The sequence below is a fragment of the Phacochoerus africanus genome, chromosome 9, assembly GCF_016906955.1.
Source record: "Phacochoerus africanus isolate WHEZ1 chromosome 9, ROS_Pafr_v1, whole genome shotgun sequence".
Taxonomy (NCBI): domain Eukaryota; kingdom Metazoa; phylum Chordata; class Mammalia; order Artiodactyla; family Suidae; genus Phacochoerus; species Phacochoerus africanus.
Window position 1 is genome coordinate 92,219,734 of NC_062552.1, and position 22,566 is coordinate 92,242,299.

Here is a 22,566-nt window from a genome sequence, read left to right on the forward strand (position 1 = left end):
GCAAAAGGCCTTAACTGTGACTTCATTTAAAAGCCATGGAATCAGTACTATGTTGTAATATTACATCATTAATTCACAGTTACCACTTATTTACTAAGTGAAGGCCTTGGAAACCTCTAAATCGTAGCAGTGCCTAAGTAATATAATAATGCTTATGGTTTACTAGTTGTTTCAAAATTATTCTTTTTTAGCCAAGTAGGAAGTAAGCTGGCTTCCTAATTTGAAATGCATCCAAGAGTAACTATTTTCATATTATAACCAAAGTAAGAGACTAAAATATTTTAGCATCTTGATGGTGCCTTTAGTGAATTAGTACTCATTTAGGTTTAATGAGTATTTATTTACTAAAGGCACCTTCCTTTAATATGCCATGCTAGTTCCCTTAATATACCATGTTAGTTAGAGGCATATGGCTTTAAATATACTTCCCAATGTTGATTTATAGGACAGTGAGAACAAATATAGCTTTCAGTTCTGTTGAGATAGCATCTTTCTTGGAAACTGTGTGTCAGAAGAAATGCCTCAGTGTTGAAAAACTAGAAAACTAAACAAAAGGAAACAATACAGGAGAACCCTATTTTGCTTTATGTCCTCATTTCTTGATTTATTTGTACTATGGTGACAGCTTTGCTGCAAAAGTATAACTGTAAAAATGTTACATAACATTGTTAACTTATAAGGGCCCATAATTGGGCCACCTTGTAGCACTGAATTCAAAAAGTATTGCATTTATCCAGTGTGAAATAACGTCTCTTGAGATTATGAGCAGAAATGAGATAGTGTATTTCAATTAGCTTGGAGCATATACCATGTGTTTTAGCTTCAGAGTATCTCCGAGATGGAAGGATGGATGAGCATGGAGAGGTTGTGGAGGGAGGTATTTTACCTCCATTTTAAATTACCAAATTGAAGCAAAATCACACAACTGACTTCATAACAGAGCTTGTCTTACCAAAAAAAATTGTAACTTAAACCACTCTGTGCAGAGTTCCTCAACTAGAACATGTTGTCTTAAGTAATTTTGACAAATTTACCTCCTATTCTAAAACTTGAATAACCATTATCATTGAAAAGAGGAAGAACATATGTGCCTGTTGATGAGTCTGACTTGAAGATGACCTTATACACAAAAATTCTACCTTATAAATAAAATTTATAGAGTTTATTTGACAAAGCAATTGTACTTTACCCATCAGAATTATTCTTTACAATATGGACTTCCATTGAATAATGGAAAAAGCACATTTACTTAGCATTTCATAAACATAATAAATTATATCTTAAAGATTTATTTTAAATGTAGTTTTATTCATAACCCTTTCTAGTACAGCTGAAAGTGACTTTTTTCCTCTTTTATTCCTTAATTCCTTGTTTACCACAGTCTTAAAACTTTTAAATTGTCTATTATGTTTATTTATATGATTTCTTATTCTGTTTGACTGTCATCTCCCAAGTTTCCTTGTATATATTAAGTGCTTAACAAATATTTATTGAAGGAACAAATATTCACTTCTACTTGATCAGTGAGTGATACTCAGGACGGAAGGAGGGAGAAGTAAGACTTTCCCAAGGAACATGCAGAAGCATTTTCTATCTGTATTTCCCCATCTCCTACTTTCAAATAAGAAGTGCTTCCTTGAGTTTTCATCATGGCTCAGTGATAATGAACCCAACTGGTATCCGTGAAGACGCGGGTTCAATCCCTGGCCCCTGTTCAGTGGATTGAGAATCTGGCATTGTGATGAACTGTAGTGTAGGTCAGAGATGCAGCTCAGATCCCAAATTGCTGTGGCTGTGAAGTAGGCTGGCAGCTGCAACTCTGATTGACCTGGCAACTTAAATATGCTGCAGGCGTGGCCCTAAAAAATTGTGTTCCGTGTGTGTGTGTGTGTGTGTGTGTGTGTGTGTGTGTGTGTGTGAGTGTGAGAGAGAAAGATTAGTGGAAGAAAGGAGTGTCATAAAACGGAAGGGAGGTGAATGAGCTAAAGAATTACAAGATAGAACAAAACAATCTGCCTGCTTTTGGGCATAACTAGGAGAGAAATATAGAAGAGAGTGCATTAAGCATACAAGAAGCAAATGAAAAACAGATTTTGTCATCAGAAATAGCTCCCCTGCTAGAGTGATAACATGATCAAAGCTTCTTTTAGTAATGAGGCTCTTCTGTATACTCTTGCTTATGGATGAGACATGCCTTTAAGCTTTTTGCAGACGTTAACAGAAAAGCATAAAAACAGGATCAGTGATAATTGACAAAGTCTATTTGGTAAGAAATTTGGAGATTTTATATATGTATGTGTATAAGTATAACAATGGCCCTGTTATAGACTCCCCATAAATCTCTTTATCTGTTCCTACTTTGTAACAGTGGTGGATAACAAAGACTCAGATAAGGGTTTCCTGTAAGGTGCCTTTCCATCAGAATAAATCCCTGTCCATCTCAGAGTTGTTGCTTTGTTTACCTTTTATACATCTGCCTGTTTCTTCTAGATATTTATTCTGATGAGCCTAATCTTGTGTTAGAAATAGACACATTTTTTTTCCCCTGTCTTTCTGCCTTTTTCTGAGTCTTTTTTGAATAGGATCCTTTGAATTTTCCAGACTTTTAAATATTATTTTGGTAAAAAAATTGGGCTGTGGATCTGAGCTTTTTCAGTGTTTTGTTTAACTGTTATCATCATTCCAAACAGCCATTAATTTTCTCTTATCAGTCTCTGCCTTTGAGCCCTCCATTGCTTACCTTGTATATGTAGACCTTTCTCCTTCCAGAACCAAACATAATAGATTTTTTTCCCTTTCTCTGTGTTATCTGTGACATAACAGAAAGATTTAATATATTCTCTCTTCAGCTTACTTTGAGACGTATTAAAACTCTTGAACGAATGCTTCATTTCATAAATTGCTCTCTTTTAGTTCTCAGTTCTTGTGCTCAAAGCATTGGGTTCTAATTAAACTCTTTTCTTAAGAAACGCAGTACATGTGTTTTTCTTAAAGGCAGATGTGACTCTCAAGTGAAAAAAATCTAAAGTTTGAAAACGAAAGGTCAGACATTTCAATTATTATGTTCCCTTACTCTTTTTTCCTTTAGAAAAATGTGAAGACTCATATAAGGTGAAAGTAGAAAAAATCTGGTGTAAGGTATATGGGATCTCTGTACTATCTTTGTAGTACTTCTGTACATCTAAAAGCTGTTCTAAAAGAGAGTATTTATTGAAAAACGTTTGAAGGACATTTTCATTCACATGCATTTTAGAGATATTCAAAGTGCTATATTTCTTACAAATCATGAAAAATTCGACAAATGTCAGTGTTCTTTATTTGCTCTCTTAGCTATTGAATTAATATTAAAGCTTTGAATCAGCTTGAGAATGTTATTTGTTTTAAGAAAGTAAATAATAAATTGATCTCCCAGTACTAGTTTAACATTGCACTCCCTCTGTTCCTTTCAAATCATTCAAGGCTGTAGCAACTGGAGTGGGGACCTTTATCACCTTACAAGTCTGCCACAAGTTCAAAGTCTCAAGTCAAGACAATCAGCAACCCTAGGTCTTGGTCGAGGAAACAGTATTGACCAAATCTTGCTGAATTTTATTTGGGCTCTCTTGGATTCATAAGGGCGCTAACTCTTCAGAAGGTTCTTGATGCTATAGGTTCTGCTTTGATCTAAAAGCACCAGCCTGCAGAAGTACATTTGAATATGAAAGATACTTCTGAAAGTAACTGTGTGTTGCGTTTTGCTCTCTCAGCTTTTCTTTCCGAATCATTTTATAGCTTTACCATCCTAGCTTTTGTTTCTAGGGCTCTACCTGACAGAACAGATGATATCTCTAGAAATAGTTGTCGTTGTAGATTTGGCAACTGCTTTATTAATGGCTCATATCAATTGACAGCTGATTAACTTGCTTCCTGCTTTCTGGAAAAAAAGATTCAGTTCCTGAAGGTACCCATCCTTTCTCTTCCCCTGCAGACAGAATAGTTTGAAAAACTTCTCAGACTAAGAAGTCCTTGTCAAAACAAATTTTTATTTGAAGAACTTAGATGCCTAGGGATATTTAGCAACAGCAATATGAATTACAATGGAATTGAAACTTTAGAATGAGAAAAAGAATTTTTTACATTTGCTTAACCCCATTGCACTCACCATTAGATAAAATTGTTTTAACCACTTGCTGTACATCTTATAGCAAAGTGTATAAATAGAAAAATGGATCTCCTGATTAAAAGTTGGCATAACACATTCTCAAGATATCCAATATAGAGCATTTTCAGCATTTATTGTGAAGATTACTAATATCAAGATTGGTTTAAAAAAAACTCAATGACTGATATTTTGTAATTGTTGAACTCAGATATCCTTTTACTCAGTGGCTTTACTTCCATAATGAAAAAGTACAATTTGTTTGAGACATCTCAAATGCTGGATAGAGATGGGATTATTAAATAAATTACAGTTTTTCCTTTAAGATGATTTTAGTTTCATCAGTGAAGATAATAAGCTCAAAATGCTGAAATGCAACTGGAATAAATGAACTATTTTACTTCTTTCATAAAGATCTCAATGTATACAACTTTGAGTTCAGAGAAGATCATATTTGCATGTTCTGAGTGATAGAGAAGTGAAAGTGTATTCTTTAAAAGGTAACTGCTTAATTTCACATTTCAAAGTAACTGTTCTTTTTCACTACCATCTCCCCAAGTATGCACATAAAATTTTCAGTGGATTCTTTGAAATCCAGTCCTAGAGCTGAATTCCTTGCTTAATAAAATATACTGGAATAGCCCTGGCTTATTATATGATTTTTGACACTTACCACCTATAAAGAGAAGTTAACCTCTCTGTGTAGCTTGTCTTCACCTTTGTATCTCTTCCTCACTGCAGAATCCCAAGGACTGCAGCAAAGCCAAGAAGCTAGTGTGTAATATCAACAAAGGCTGTGGCTATGGCTGTCAGCTCCATCATGTGGTCTACTGCTTCATGATTGCATATGGCACCCAGCGAACACTCATCTTGGAATCTCACAATTGGCGCTATGCTACTGGGGGATGGGAAACTGTGTTTAGACCTGTAAGTGAGACGTGCACAGACAGATCTGGCAGCTCCACTGGACATTGGTCAGGTAAGAAGCCTCTGCAGCTTATCATCTCTCTGGGCTTTACTGCCATGAAACCAAGTTATCTGATTTCTACCTCATGGCTCATTGTCATCTTTTTCTCTGGATCTGTGAGTGCTATACATTATCCAGATAAAATCTGCAATATTTTATTCACAAAATGTTTTGTGATTAATTTCATTTCTGATATTCATTTTTACTGAATCTAGCAAAATCACTAAGTTTTGTCAAGGAACATAATTTACACTTTTAATGATGATGATGATACCTTTCATTTTGAGGAGTGTTTTTGCATTATTGTACTCATTTGATCCTCAAAATTATCCTATTATGTTCACTGGTGGTTCTCAAACTTCAGCAGGCATGAGAATCACCAGGAAAGCTTATTAAAATACTAGTTTCTAATTCAGTAGGCCTGGCATTGGGCCTGAGAATTTGCATTTATGACAAAGCTTTCAGATCCAAGGACCACACTTTGAGAATCAGTGAGGCAGATTATGATGATACCTTTATCTCCATTTTACAGTTGAGAACAAAGAAGACTAATTTGTTTATGTGATTTGGATTTTATTCAGGAAGCATTTAATGAAGAATAATGTGATTAAGGTACTATGCTAGGCGTTATATAAGAGACATAAAGAAGAGCAAGAAATTTCTCTTTTTTCCAAGGACTTGTAATTGAGGGAAGAGAGTATATATGGACTTTCATACTGCTGGCCTATTATTCTCTCTACAGTAAAAATCTTCAAACAAGGTCCAAAGTTGGACTACCTTTGTTACAATCTTGGCTTTATCATTTTGTAATTTTGTGCAAGTTACTTAACCTAGGCCTTAGTTTCCTTATCAGTAAAATGAAGAATGGAGTTTCTGTTGTGGCTCAGCAGTAGTGAACCTGACTAGTATCCATGAGGACGCAGGTTCAATCCCTGGCTCGCTCAGTGGGTTAAGGATCTGGTATTGCTGTAAGCTGTGGTGTAGGTCACAGATGCAGCTCGGATCTGGTGTTGCTATGTCTGGGTCATAGGCCTATGGTTGCAGCTCCAATTCAACTCCTAGCCTGGGAACTTCCATATGCCACAAGTGTGGCCCTAAAAAATAAAATAAAATAAAATAATAATAATAATAATGATTCACTTACCTCTTTGAGTTGTTGGTAGGACTAAATAAACTAATATATGTAATGCACTTGGCAAAGTACCTAATACATGAGCTTTAGAAATTGTTAGCTGTCATTAAGCAAATATTTATTGAGTGCCCACAGTGTGGCAGATACTGAACTAAGTGATACTGTGAAACACTAATAAGTAAGACAGTAAATACACTGTCTCTGCACTCATAGCTTGTGAAGTCAAACATTTTTCAAAATGCTGATGCATTTCAGTTACTACAATTTTCCTGGAACTGAGCACATTTTTTAACAAATTAAAACACTAGATTTGGAATAGGGAACTATGTCATTAGAAAATGAGTAACTTTGGAGTTCCCTTCAGGGCCCAGGGTTAATGAACCAACTAGTATCCGTGGGGACTCGGGCTCAACCCTTGGCCTTGCTAAGAATCCGGCATTGTCAGGAGGTGTGGTGTAGGTAGCAGACGCAGCTCAGATCTGGCGTTGCTGCGGCTGTGCTGTACGCTGGCAGCTACAGCTCTGATTAGATCCCTAGCCTGCAAACCTCCATATGCATGGGTATGGCCCCAAAAAGACAAAAAGAAAAGAAAAGTGAATATAGTTCCTTTGTTTCTTTTTGCCTCTTTTGGAAAATATAGAAAATACCTGACTTTTCACAAAAGTGTCAGGAAAGTTAATTGGGTATTTTCTATAAAATGCTTTAAGTTGCTTTATAAAAGTTCCTATATGTATTTAAAGTATTGTCTTCTGATTTGAATTTTGTCTTCCTTCAGATTGTTTAGGAGTCTTAGTCTATACATCAATATATATACATATTTTTTGTAACTCACTTCAAATTTTAGAGTGAGCCTCTTAATTTAGAACCTAGCCAAGCTTTAATTTAGAGGTTACCTCTTCTATTGATCTGGTGTGTAGTTGGTAGCTGGTATAAACAGATTAGGTGTCAAGGTTAAGAAGATTCAGGAAACGCAGCCCTGTCAGTCTCACTTTAGCCAACTTTTTTCATTTAGTGGAATTCAGTTTAAGGCTGCTGTAATTGTGGGAGTGAGTGTATTGCCAACATAGGACAAGATTCCTGTTTTTCATGTTTTCAGGGGGAGGCAACTTTCTGAGTAGCAGTCAGTTAATGAAAAAGTGAAAGGTTGGCCTCACTAGACTTAGCAAATTTAGTATGTAGGTTGGCCATGCCTATATGCTATAATTAGTTACTTGGTTTGTTTGATTATAAGCCTTCCTGATATGTTTTACAGTCTGTAGTGGCAACTACACAATATGAAGAATAAAAATGACTTAAATCAGAAACATTCAAAATTTCTTGATGTTAAACAGAAGTCGATCTTCCTTTGTTTATGTGAGATCTAAGGCCTGGTAGATACCAAGTGACTTATCCAGGACCACACAGCTTACAAATGACAGGACTCTGGTTAGTACATTCACTCTCCCTGACTCCAGTCTAGGTCCTTCCTAGTAAGTTCCCACCAGACACCTTGCCTAGCAAAGTAATGATGATACTGTCCTGAATGTCTAGGAACTAAAAGAGATGATGAATTTAATATCTCTATCCTCTTTTCTCCCCTTGTCTTGTTTATAACTTTTTACAGAACTTTCGTATAATTTTCAGTACTGAAGAATTATCAGTGGTACTTTCTTATTCATTTGCAGTTCCCGATTAAAGAAATAGTTTTATCATGGTAGCATAGAGTTATAATCTTAATTAAATGGATCTTTCCTTTATCACTATGGGTATTGTATAAAATTATATATTTTTCTTCACTAATGAATTAAATTGTACCTATTAGGCACCTTTAATTAATTAAAGCTAACTAGTGATTATTTTCAGTCTTCTTGCAGAACTCATTATATAACTAAATAATTTAGATGCTAATCTTATATCCAAAAGAAGAGTTTATGTTTGAACTTAGAATACTTTAATTTTTATGAAAAGTATGGTTGCCACCCACTTCCGTGTTTGTTTATATACACTATCCATATATGTACCTTTTGGGACACTAACCTGTTTCTAGAATTAGAAGAATCCTGAATGAATTTTAATAAACTCTTTGATGTTAATGCTTTAATTAGTCACAAATCAACTAATTCTGTTATCGTTCTGACTTGTACAAGGAATCTTGGGATATTTCCCTTAGCACCACTGCAATGAAATTATTATTACTCATACACACTTGACATGATAGCCCTGCAGGTGAAATTTAGTAACTTCTGTTGAAATCTCTCCCCAGTAAAGGAGTTAGTATGCAAATCTGAACATTTGAATAGCCAGATCATACTCTTAAGTTGAGTTCTCTTTTTCTCCTTCATTATTTTATATTTGTATATGAAACTGTATCCTTTGTTATATAATTTGGGTTAAGTGAAACACAATATTAAAATTATACTTCCAGTTAAAAATAATAGTAACCTTTCCCTGTTACCTTATAGAGGCCATGTCTGTTCTAAAGTTATTGATAAAATGGTCAATTATTTTTCCATATCACCAAATGTTTCCTAAACCTGAACTAACTACATGTAATAGGCCTGATTCTTCCAAATAGATTCCTTATGATAATTCAGAATGGGAATCTTGACATTTAATAGTTGGAAGTATCTTTTAACAACTATTGATTTATTATTTAAAGTATATTGACTGCTTTAGGTATATATGATGACCAGCTTCCAAGATGCTTTTCTAGTTGCTATAAATACTCTTGAATAGATGGTTTAGTAATAGAGAACCTCAACCATCTAAACTCAATTCTCCATTATTTTTCCCATTCTAAAAATTGCACATTTATTCTGATAAGTTGTTAAACCACTTGGGTGTTTTGCATTTACTTCTCTTTGTCATAAATTGAACTAAATTACTTAACTTGATAAATCTAATTTTTAAAACTTTCTTTTAAGTGAAAATAATGACTAGTAAGAAATAATGTTTGTAAATATGATAAAATGTAATGCCCTAGAGGTGTCTCGTTTAAGTACATGCTTAGGTAGATTGCCATTTGCTGTATTTAATTATCTACACTGGATGGTTACCTTCTCTCCATACCTCAGTTCAAAAGAGGTTTTGGTCAAAGAGTTTTATTTGACATCCTTATGTGAAGGCAACCTTAAATTAAAAGGAATTTAATAAAAGCACTTGCTATGCACTAGCCACCATGCTGGACTACATGCTAACAGGATGTATCCTAGGGGGAAAGGCAGACAATTTGAATGAACAATTGAAACATACTGTGATATGGGTAAGTCCATGGTACCCTGAAGTATATATCTAACTCGTATCTGGAATTCTTCTGGAGGAAGTGATTTTTATGCTAAGACCCAAAATATGAGTAGAAGTCAGCCGGGTAAAGAAATGGTAGAGGAACTTTCTGTCCGTGAGCATAACATGTGAAAAGAGGCAAGAGAAAATGTGGTGTCATTGGGAAAACTAGAAACAGTTCATTGTAAAGTTTGAATACTGAGACTACTGTTTCTTTTTGAAAACACATGTCACTTATATGGTTTCCCTTTGGATGGTTGTATGATTTTGTTCCTCCCCAAAACTCAGGTTTTAATTTAAGAATCAAAGTTCTTTGTTCTGTTTCTGCTTCAGAGAGTGGGGAGAGTTAGAAGCCAAATTGCTTTCATCTGACTCTTGGTGTCATCTAGGAGCACTTTTTATTTGATTTTTTAAAAATGTTATATTTTTAAATATATTTTAGAGTACACTCTTGGCAGATTTTTGAAAGCTTATAAATACGACAAATTCAGAAAAAAACATGATAAATTTTTTTATTAACTGCCTGAAACACTTCTGTAATGCTATTTTTCCTGCATATAACATCATATTAGTTTAAGGTTCAAAGGACCAAAACCTCTTTTGAACGATTTGATATATGTCTATACTATAAAAAGATTACTACAATAAGTTAACATCCATCACCTCACATAGTTATGAATTTTTTTCCTCTTAATGATAACTTTTAAGATTTACCCTGTTAGCCACTTTCAGATATACAATAGCATGTTATTAACTATAGTCGCCCTGTATGTTACATCCCCAGAACTTATTTATCCTTAAACTGGAGGTTTGTACTTTTTGACTACCATCACCCTTTCTCCACCACCCCACCTCTGGCTGGCAATCACCAATCTATTTTTTGTTTCAGTGAGTTTGGTTTTCTTAGATTCCACCTATAAGTGAGATCATACAGTGCATGTCTTTCTCAGACTGGCTTATATTTCACTTAGCATAATGTCTTCAAGGTCCATCCATGTTGTCACAAATGGCAAGATTTCTTTCTTTTTCATGGCTGAATAATATTCCACCGTGAGTGTGTGTACCATATTTTCTTTATTCATCCAGTCAATGAACAGCTGAGTTGTTTCCATGTGTGGGTTATTTGAAATAATACTGCAAAAAATATGGGGTTGCAGATATCTCTTTGAGATAATGATTTCATTTCCTTTGGATACATACCTAGAAATGGCATTGCTGGGAATTCCTGCTGTGGCTCAATGGGTTGGAGACTCTGGAGCATCAGGACCCGGGTTTGATCCCGGCCCAGCACAGTAGGTTAAGGATCTGGCATTGCCACAGCTACAGCGTAGATGACAACTGCAGCTCAGATCCCAGAACGCCCTATGCCATGGGGTGGCCAAAAAGAAAAAAATAAATTAAATAAAACTTAAAAAAAAAAAAGAAATGGAATTGCTGGATCATATAGTATTTCTATTATTAAGCTCTTTATGTAAATTTCTCATTTAGGTCCTAAGGAAAATCTTTAGCAAACAGCACAAATTAAATTATGCTTAAAACTTCTCCTGTGAAACAGGAAACTACTACGATGTCTATTGGAATTACTAAATGATCTAACAAGCTTTGTATTCTTAATAATGGATGATCTCAAATGGACTGACTGCTGAACTAATAATGTGGTTGATAATCTATAGAAATACCTATTAAGATAGGCTATGGATACACTTCTGTGAAGTATTTTACAGTAATATTTTTAACCTTTGGTGACTGATTAATAAAAGCATGGAGTAAGGGCATATAATAATAGATTCCTTGTGCTGCAAAGATATCTTGATTTCTCTGTTGGTAATTTGAGGACGAGGACGCTGGACTGTGAGTTTAACCAGCTCAGTTCTGTTGTTTTTGCCTTTCTGAACTTCAGCAGTTTTCTGAACGTCAGTGTAGCTCTAAAAAAACCTCATGATACTGAGTACCTGTCTCCCTAGGCCCTTTAATAGGACTGTACTCACATGGGAAAATGACTAAGAGCTATAAAAAGTATTAGGATGATTTTCATGTGGTTTGTTTTGTCTGTTTGGTCACCAAATTTTTAAAACACAAACATGTTAATGGAAAATATTATTAGATTATAACCTGCAACAACAGAAAAGTTATCCTTTTACTCTGAAATAAAAAGTAGAGCTTCGTAAACAATTTCTCCCTTTTAAAATGACAAAGTTACATGGAAAAATTGAAAGATATTTAAAGAGGACAGTAATTTCTGAGAATAAACTCTAAGCACTATGTAATATCTCTGTGCTTTTTTTTTTTTTTTTTTGTCTAGGGCTGCACTCGTGGTATATGGAGGTTCCCAGGATAGGGGTCGAATCAGAGCTGTAGCCATTGGCCTATACCACAGCCACAGCAACGCCAGATCTGAGCCGCGTCTGCAACCTACACCACAGCTCATGGCAACGCCAGATCCTTAACCCATTGAGCTAGGCCAGGGATCGAACCTGCGTCCTCATGGATACTAGTCAGAATTTGTTTCCACTGAGCCACGAGGGGAATTCCCTCTGTGCTTATTAAACTCACCATGTAATCATAATAAAATTTGGGATCAAAGAATCTCTGCAGCTACCTTAGTATTTTTTCTATACCAACACCTGAGATAAAAGGTTTACTCCCACCTTTTACAGTGGCTCAGTGTAGTTATTTATTTTTAAACTGGCTGTGTTTGGGGGGTGAGGAAGGGGTGATGATTAGAGACTGGGTACCATATATAGTTGAAAGGCTAGCTATCCCTGCTTAAAGATTCTAATAGGGCTTTCTGACCTATACTCTCCTCCTTTGAGAATCACTGACCTAAACTGGTATCATTGCAGGTACATAAAGACTTCACGGTCCATAAAGGAAAGGAAGGTTTTTGTTTCAGAAATGTAAGATACTAGTTAGAATATATGTGTCTCAGAAGAACTCATACTGCCTTTCACTATGACATCTCCTTTATCTTCAGCTTCCCACTTAAGGAGAGAGAAAGAAGTCTGTGTTCTCTCATCTATAGTTACAAAATATGGGAATAGGGAGCTGAAGCTTTGCCCACACAACAGTCTTGCCCAAAGTGCATCCACATCTTAAACACAATCATAGACACTGATTTCTATATTTATTCTTCAAATGTCTCATATTGAGTTATGAATAAACCCAGGGAAAGTGAGTCAGAGGTTTGCATACTGCCAAAATAAGCATGGTACATTTTTCTGGACTAAATTTTATTTGCTGATATGTAAGCTAAATCATTTTCAGATAAATAAACAAACAGGATATATAATGGTGTACAATGAAAATTTTGATGAAACATCAAAGGCTAGTTTAGTCTGGCCTTCATATCCTCAGTAGTATAAGTTTACCCTCCTCTGCTATTGGAAGCATTTTGGTAGAAAACTTTCAGAAGGTACTATTTCTATATTTGAATGTTTAACTATTTACTTTATCTTAAAGGACACCCCAGAAGCCAGCAAGGCCTAGGTCTTTTCGGTTATTTACATAACATTAAGCACTTGATCAGAGCACAATAAATGTAATAAAAGAAACAAATAACGTCTCTCCTACATCCTGGTTTGAATCTCAAACTGTTACCCTGCAAGCTGTAAGAGGCACTTTTATTAAATTGTAAATTTGGAGATTTTTTTTTTAATAGTCTATTGCTAACAGTGAATTTTTAAAGCAATATCTCCTGCCCTTTTTAGACAAAGATCTGGCAGAATGAGTTCAGAGATAAAAAAGAGGTATGATTTAGAAAGTAGCAATACGTAATTAGCATCAAAGTCATTGTGGAGTGGAGACAATTTCATTGGGAAAGTTTTTGAAAAATCCTCTTAAATCTGTTTAGAACGTAAGTTTTCTAGAAATAGAATCCAGGTGCTCTGGATTTCTTGTGAGATGTCTGGGCCATGTGACCTTGGTACCAGTCTTGGAAATTATCAGTGTTTTTATAAATACTGATATACCTTTTATGCTACTGGTGTAGTTCTTAAAGATTTTCTGTAAATTGAATTATTATAAATTAATTCATGTTTTAAACATTCTGGTGGAACCATGTAAAGGAGTCCAAAGGAAATCCCTTTATAAAGTAAAGAATCTTTTTCTAATACGAGCTAGTAGTTTCCCGATTCATTGATCTCTCCCTCTCTGTTGCTGTCTCTCACTCTTTCTCTCTCTCTCTCATATTCTTTTCAAATATAAGAATGCAACCATGTGGTAGTATTTTGATAAGTGTCTTGTTTACAACCTGTACATCACATGCAAGTTTAGAATGATTCTATAAGATAATTGTTGAAAAGCTAAAGAAAGTTAAGAATGCCTCCTAGCCCTCTTGGTTAGTTGTATGTGCCAGAGCTCTGGGTATGATATAAATCTAGAATTTCCTTATCTCTTTTCCTCAGGTTTGTATAAATTTATGCTAATTCCATGGAATAGGAAATAATAATAGGCCGTGATCTACAGTGGGATTATACATCGGTGGATCATCCTCATAAGCAGGGGAGTGCACTAGTCATCATGTAAAATTTTGAGTGTTTCTAGATGCTATGGGGAATATAAAGTAAGCCCCAGTCCCTGACCTTTAGGAACTTGCATTATGTTACAACACATAGATCTGTAAATGTAACAAAGATGGGATATGCTAAGTGTCAAAGATAGGTATAGAATTCTGTGGTTCATCAGAGGATAGAGAAACTTTATAGCTGATGATTTTAAAGGCATCACTGGGAGCATAAGCTGGGCCTTTAAAGAATGAGAAAAGGGGAGTTCCTGTCATGGCTCAGTGGTTAACGAATCCGGCTAGGAACCATGAGGTTACGGATTTGATCCCTGGCCTTGCTCAGTGGGTTAAGGATCTGGCATTGCTGTGAGCTATGGTGTAGGTTGCAGACGTGGCTCGGATCCCGTGTTGCTGTGGCTCTGGCGTAGGCCGGCGGTACAGCTACTCCTAGCCTGGGAACCTCCACAATATCATTGACTTGGAATCAGAAGTTATTAGCTGTGGGACTTTAATGTCCCACACCCTTTCTTAATACATGTTTTGTGTACCTTGCAGAGTTGTTATGAGGATTCAGAATGATACTGTATTTGACAGTGCTTTATATACACTAAATCACTCTCTATATAGGTTGTTATTACCACTTTAGTTTTATGGGAACAAAGCAAAATAGCAATAATAGCATAGTTAAAAGGTCATGGGATTTTAGCAGGGCTTCTTTGAGAAACTTTAACAACCAACATTAAAGAAACTTAGGAGTTCCCGTCGTGGCGCAGTGGTTAACGAATCCGACTAGGAACCATGAGGTTGCAGGTTCGGTCCCTGCCCTTGCTCAGTGGGTTAACGATCTGGCGTTGCCGTGAGCTGTGGTGTAGGTTGCAGACGCGGCTCGGATCCCGTGTTGCTGTGGCTCTGGCGTAGGCCGGTGGCTACAGCTCCGATTCAACCCTTAGCCTGGGAACCTCCATATGCCGCGGGAGTGGCCCAAGAAATAGCAACAACAACAACAACAACAACAATAACAACAACAAAAGACAAAAAAAAAAGAAAGAAACTTAGAAGGACTTGATACTTTTTGTGAAACTCATTCAAAAATGTAAATGAAAAGAGAAGAGGGAAGTTATGATGGAGGATCAAGTGAAAACAGCCATCCCCTTTACTCATTGTCCCACTGAGAGCCAGCTTGAACTCTCCAGCAATCCCAGCCCGAATGAAGGTCATTTCCCACTTATCTTGGGTTTTTAGTTTGCCCAGTAAAGTCCCAATATCTACACTGATTAGGCACTAGAAATACACTCCTGTCAAGAAAACTTGACCTATTTCCCTTTAGTTTGGGGAACTGAGTTGCCTTCTTAGCCAGAATCATCACTGACCCAGTCAGAGAACCTTCTTGACAAAACAGTCTTCAGTTCTTTAGCTCTAGAAGCTGATAGGACGATGATTTGGGGGAGGAAGGAGGGGGATTTGGAATAAAACACGTTGTCTAGGAGAAAAAGAGGAATCAATTCCTGGGAAGGTTCTGCTCGATGGGAGCTGTGTCAAAATTAACACTTAGGATTCTGAACATACCCCAGGTGGTAATTTCTAAGTAACTTGCCTAAAAGTGTAGAATGGCCTTCAGTGAATAAGTTTTTTCAAAACACTAGCAATGGAGTTGAACAAATCCTAAAGATCTGAATGTTAGAAATAGGTAAAAGTGGGTCCTTTGACTGATCATCCTTCTGGTATCTGTGTGTTGGCTAGAGAGAACCTACATTTGCCAGACCAGCAGAGGTTATGTATAGTTAAGCAACCCAAAACAGTATTGAAGCACCATTGCACGTTCCTCTGCTATCTAGTTTTGGGGTTTAAATATTATATTTAAAGACTTTTATATAGGATGTCTAGGTTGTGGCTCAGAATAAACTAGTCTATAATGCTCCAATGGGATTTTAAAGCATAATGGGAAAAAAGCAGTTGAAAAAAAAATGGTAAAATCACCAGTAATTTCTTTTCTTTGCTACCACTGCACATCTTGCTGTGTTCACTGAAATTGGATAGTAGTTCAGTAGGAATTAGAGTAGGCTGGTTTATTAGCTGCTTCTACTGCCACTTCTGGCCGGTCTTGATCCATGTGGTACTCAATGCCCAATAACAGAGTTGGCAAAAGTAGGCATTGCACACTATGTCCTTTTTTTTTTTTTTTTTTTTTTAGGGCCACACCCGCAGCATATGGAGGTTCCAAGGCTAGGGATCAAATCAGACATGTAGCTGCAGGCCACAGCCACGCAGGATCCGAGCCAGGTCTGTGACCTACACCACAGCTCACAGCAATGCCGATCCTTAACCCTCTGAGTGAGGCCAGGGATTGAACATGTGTCGTCATCATGGATGCTAGTCAGCTTTGTTAACCTCTGAGCCACAACGGGAACTCCACTGTGTCCTTTTTTTTCTAGATTATATCCAGTACAAACTGTGGGGCCATCCAAAGTGTGATGTTAGAATCTATAGAGCAATCCATCTGCATCCTTGGAAATGTCTAGACATTAGTACTTGGATTGCTTTCAGAGTGTTGGATAGTCTTTTAAGAATATGGTATCTACATTTTAAAAGTGATGGGATTCAGACAAAAGATTATTATCATATAACTGACAGTGAATGACTGTTAACACATATATAACACACCCATTTTGTGTTACATATATGTTAGTAAGTAGACATTTAGTTCATTCACCTGTTGTATTTTACAGTGTGTCTGTACCATGATTTATGTATTCCCTCATTGATGGATGTTTAAATTATTTCAAATTTTTTCCATTATAAACAAAAATATAATATCTCTGTGTAAGTGTCCTTGTTCATATGTGTGTGTCTCTAGGGTAGTGCTTATCAAACTTTCCCACATCATATCACTGCCCAGATTATCACCTGGGAAGTGTTAGTATATGGCAAGTCTACAGAGATCTCTGGGGCAGTGTGTTACCAGTAAAATCTTATGTTCTAAAAAAGGGCCTGATGAACAGTGGCCCTCAGCCAAACTCAGCGCTCCATCTGTTTTTGTAAATAAAGTTTTATTAGAACACAGCTACATTCATTTGTTAATGTGTTATCTTTAAATGTTTTCACACTACAGTAGCAGAGTCAAATAGTTGCAACAGAAACCATCTGGCCCACAAAGCCGAAAATGTTTACTACATGGCTTTTCACAAAAAAAGTTTTCTGAATCCTACTCTAAAATAATAATTACCAAACAAATATAGTTTCAACCATTGTAAATTTGTGAATAGTATTTTTTAATTTGTTTGATCTTTTTCATGCATTTATTAATTTGAGATAAAATTAATTTATGGTGAAATAAACAGCTCTTAAATGTATAAATTCAGAGAGTTTTTATAACGTAACCAACACTTCTGTCTGTTCAAGTCTTTTCTAATTTTAAAAATTGGGTTATTTGTCTTTTTACTTTTATTTTATGGAAAGGGTATGTGTGTATTCTGGATACAGATTCTTTATCAGAAACATGATTTGCAAATATTTCTCTCAGTCCGTGGCTTGTCTTTTCATTTTCTTTAAAGTATTTTTTGAAGATCAAAAATGTTAGCTTTCTTAAAAATCCATTAATTGAGTTTTTTCTATGACTATGAAAGTGCTTTCTGTGTCCTAAGAAATCTTCACCTATTCCAAGGTTGCAAAGATATTATTTTAGGTTTTCTTCCAGAAGCTTTATGCTTTTAGCTTCTTTATTAGCATCTGTGATCACTAGCATATTAACATCCCTTAATTAGCATATTAATTTTTATGTATGGTGTGAGGTAAGGATTGAGGTTTATTGTTTACTATATGTTCATCCAGACTTATATGTGGAAAAACTTATGTTTCACTATCACGTTGTCTTGGTGCCTTTGTCAAAAATTGATTGACAATGTATGGCTCTTTTTCTGGTCTCTTCTGTTCTACTGTTCTTTGTATGTCTATCCTGAACACCTTAAATTCTTATCTTCCATCAGATATTTTGCAGCATGTTTATTGCAAAACTTTAGATAAGCATAGAAGTGGTATTGCTAGGTCATAGTGGAATATATCTTTAGGTTGTCTATGTATGCCTAATTTCCTCTAAGGAAAAATTATTTCAGTAGTGTCCTCACTACCCCCTCTGCTTTCAGCATCTATCCAATTTTAACCCATTCTCCACACTACCAGAAGAATATTTCCAAAATCAAATATGACTTTGTTTTTAAAAAACTTCCATGGCTGCTCAGTGTCTAGAGAGGTACGTATTATCTCCTTACTTAGAATATTGGAAATAAGCCCCTTCTCCTGTGCTTCCCACTTCTCAAAATGTGCCCAGTATTCCTGATCTCACGGTCCAACCACAAATTTATTCCTTGAAACTCTGTGCATTTTCATTTGTATACTGGGAACGTGTTTCTTCCTTTTAGAATGTCTTTCCTCCATCTCATCCCATGAAATGCTGCTTATCTTTTAGTATCATTTCCTTCCTGATAGTTCCCTCCAATTGACCCCATGGTCTCACAATGAATATACTATATTTAAATTGTTTGTTTACAATGCCTCTTTAACTATATTATTACTTTTATTGAGATTCTTGCCTGATTTATTTTTTTGTCTCCTTTTTGCCTAATAGTACTGGCCCATAGTTGTTACTCAATTGTTGTAGAGTCCTTTTTTTTTTTTTTTTAACTAAATTGCCTCTAAGCCAAATGATCCTTGAAAAATTTTACTCTCCATTTCCAAATTTATTAATTAAAGGAAATATAGCCTAGTCGATGTGATTCACAGGTTTCTAATGCAGAGTAAATGAGATCATCAGCATGTAAGTGTTTGTAAAATGTTTTAAAAATATGATGAACTTATTGTTATATTGAAAAATACTAGTTACAAAGTAGCTAAGTTTAAAAGTACTTTATGGATTTTACACAAAATCTCAGCTATATGTGTGTGTGTGTGTCTCTTTGGGTATCTCTGATTCAGTAAACACTTATTGAATACTTTCTCAGTTGAGGTATTATGAAATTAAAATATACAGCAATAGCTAACATTTAGCTAACCTTACTGTGTAACAGTGCTTACAAACTTTACATATGTTGTTTAATATTCACAATAAACCTATATAGTAGGTGCTACCATTATTCACATTTTATGTAGGTCAGTAATTTGCCAAAGGTAATAAGAAATCCTCAAACTGACTTCAGAACCTGACCTTTAAACATTATGCTCAGAAACTAGCAAATCATAGCCCCTGAAGCTGGGTTTTGTAAGACCAGCTACATTTTTGAAAGGTTGTTTCAAAAAAAAAGAGAGAGAGAATAGAGAGAATATGTAACAGAAGTATATGTGGATTAAAGCATAAAATATTTAATATCTAGCCCTTTTCAGGAAAAGTTTGGCAATTCCAATATAAATTATTAAGGCAGAGTCCCTGTTCTCAATACAGTCCCAGTCTAGGAGTTCCTGTTGTGGGTCAGTGCTAATGAACCCAACTAGTATCCATGAAGACATGGGTTCGATCCCTGGCCTTGCTCAGTGGGTTAAGGATCCAGCGTTACCATGAGCTATAGTGTAGGTTGCAGATGCTGCTTGGATCTGGGATTGCTGTGGCTGTGGTGTAGACTGGCAGCTGCAGTTCCGATGCAACCCATAGCCTGGGAACATCCATATGCCACAGGTGCAGCCCTAAAAAGCAAAAACACAAACATTTTAAAGTATGTTTCATGAAACAAAATGTGGTTAGTGATAATATAAAGATATAAACAAGAAACCCAAGATATAAACCCTCCCCAGATTGGGAAGTACAGTCATTCCAGTGAAAAGAATGAGAAGAAATGGCATTTGAAGTGATCTGGGAAAAGTTGTAAAATGAGCAGAAATCTTAGATATAGCATTCTGCATACTTGGAGTACTTGACAGATGATGATAAAAAAAAATGCTTATATGCCTGTTATATTTTACTTAGAGAAGTGCCAAAGTGTCAGAACTCCTGGGCACTATTTTTCCTTCTGCCGCTGATTTGCTGAATTATGTGGAAGGGAGCATTAAATCATCTGCTTCTCAGTATATCTTTTAGTAGAATGTGACTAAAAAACCAGTCTCAGAGTTCCCGTCATGGCTCAGTGGTTAACGAATCTGACTAGGAACCATGAGGTTGTGGGTTCGATCCCTGGCCTTGCTCAGTGGGTTAAGGATCCAGCATTGCCATGACCTGTGGTGTAGGTTGCAGATGCGGCTCAGATCCCACGTTGCTGTGGCTGTGGCATAGGCCGGCGGCTACAGCTCCAATTGGACCCCTAGCCTGGGAACCTCCATATGCCGTGGGAGCAGCCCTAGAAAAGGCAAAACAAAACAAAACAAAACAAAACACCAGTCTCATAGCTAATTATATTGCCTTTCTCAAGGGACTCCATCCAAGACCAATCTGATGAAAGGTACTTTGGTGCAGGTATTTTTTTCACCTTTTAAAGTATGAAAATGCTAGTGCTTTAGTTAAATAAATTTTGCTTTTTGTATTCATTGTTAACTGTCTTTGAATAGGTGAAACCGAAAATGTTTACATTCAAAGTAATTACAACTTTATGATAGGTTTTATATTTATAAGAATCAACACATGATTGTATAACACATTAGCAATGATTTGGGGAAAATAGTAATTAAATGTAACCAGGTTTTTGAAGAATATCAGTGAAAGTAGTCAAGTTAATATAGGATTGCTTGTTAGGAAATTTTTAAATTAAATTAAAGGTGTGATATAGAATTGTTATTATTACTCAGCCCTTTGTTGTAAACAGTGGCAAGGGTATAAACAATGAATGTCACCCTGAAAGTTATATACTTTCTAAATTAAGCACACAGAAAAGTATTAAACTACATCAGGAGATGTATTTTCTGCTGACATAATTTAGAATATGACAGTTAAATTATTAATCAAATGGCTGGATATGGAGGGATTTTTCTCAAAGAGAAAAAAGGATAAATCACTCCATGTCAATTGAACAAATATTCCAAACACCAAAAATAAAGGCAGGGGAGGCATAAAGTTTCCCTAATTTTGTAGTTTGTGCAGACCAGCATCCATTGTGTGAATAATAAATGTTATGTCTGTATTTGTGATATTTAAAAAAACCTGATAATGGCTTTAAGCTACTTCTTTTTCTGAATCATTAATATTAAAATGTAATAATTGAACTAATTAATGTATATATGAATAAATCACTGTACCCTAGTCTGCTGTGGTTATATAATTTCAATCAAATGTTTCTCATTTGAGTAAATGAAGTATCTTCTTTTTATTTTTATTTATTTATTTATTTTTTGTCTTTTTGCCATTTTCTTCAGCCACTCCAGTGGCATAGGGAGGTTCCCAGGCTAGGGGTCTAATCGGAACTGTAGCCACTGGCCTACGCCAGAGCCATAGCAACACAGGATCCGAGCCGCGTCTGTGACCCACACCACAGCTCATGGCAATGCCAGATCCTTGACCCACTGAGCAAGGCCAGGGATCGAACCTGCAACCTCATGGTTCCTAGTCAGATTCGTTAACCACTGAGCCACGGTGGGAATTCCAAAATGAAGTCTCTTCTTTGAACATTTTTCTTAGCCTGTAGAGAAATATACATTAGTGGTAAATAGCAGTTGTGGTTTCTGTGTTCTATGTTGGCATAGATATTTTGTTTGAAATTGATTTTATGTAAAAATGTATATTCAGTGGCATTTTCAGTTAACAAAAAGACTAATACATACTTTACCATATACAACTGTAATATGCCCTGGATATTTATTTAAATATAATTTCTTTTAGTGGTGGAATTATCTACGTAATTGAATAAGAGCAGGTATGGCCACAGATGCATTAAAAAAAACACTTTTGTAAATTGATGCATTTGCCATACCATTTCTTATAGACTGCCTTGCAATTTTGTCTCATTGAAATGAATTGCCTGGGTCTTTAGAGTGTGCTGAACAGATTAAAGTAAAAGGGGAAAAAATCATTTGGAGAAAATTTGAATGAAATCTTCGCATTGTGGCTAAAAAATAATCTGAACCCTCTATCTAGCCATGTCATTCTTTAAAATAACAGGGAAATAAGTGGTTCCACAAGATGTATTTTGACAAAGTTATCTGTTGTCAAGGGCAAACTAGCATTTTAAAGCTATTACTTTTTTAGTATAAAACATTGTATGTTATCCAGTTCTATGTTTAGTTTAATTTAATCAAATTCTATTTTGTGTTAGGGACCACAGCTAAGAGATAGTTACAGAAAAAGACTTCAGTTTGTGGGTTTTTTTAAAAAAATTAAGGTATAGTTGATTTATAATGTTGTGTCAATTTCTGATGGCACAGAAATTCTTTTTTTTTTTAATATTATTTTCTGTCAGGGTCTATCCCAGGAGATTGGATATAGCTCTCTGTGCTATACAGTAGGACTTCATTGTTTATCCATTCTATATATATGTAATAGTTTGCATCTACTAACCCTAAACTCCCAATCCCTCCCATCCCCTCCTCCTCCCAGTTTGTGGATTTTTTAAAAAAGGCTGTTCATATGATATCACTTATATCTGGAAAGTAATATACAG

At 35.7% G+C, this 22,566-nt stretch overlaps 1 protein-coding gene across 7 annotated transcripts in view; it reads left to right on the forward strand.

The window, feature by feature from the left end:
• Positions 1–22,566, forward strand: part of FUT8 (fucosyltransferase 8) — a 282,389-nt gene that overhangs the window by 215,766 nt on the left and 44,057 nt on the right. For all 7 annotated transcript variants that reach the window (XM_047797856.1, XM_047797853.1, XM_047797851.1 and 4 more), the window contains one exon: positions 4,880–5,117. In XM_047797856.1, the coding sequence (XP_047653812.1) occupies positions 4,880–5,117 (238 nt within the window). The remainder of the gene's footprint in view (positions 1–4,879; positions 5,118–22,566) is intronic.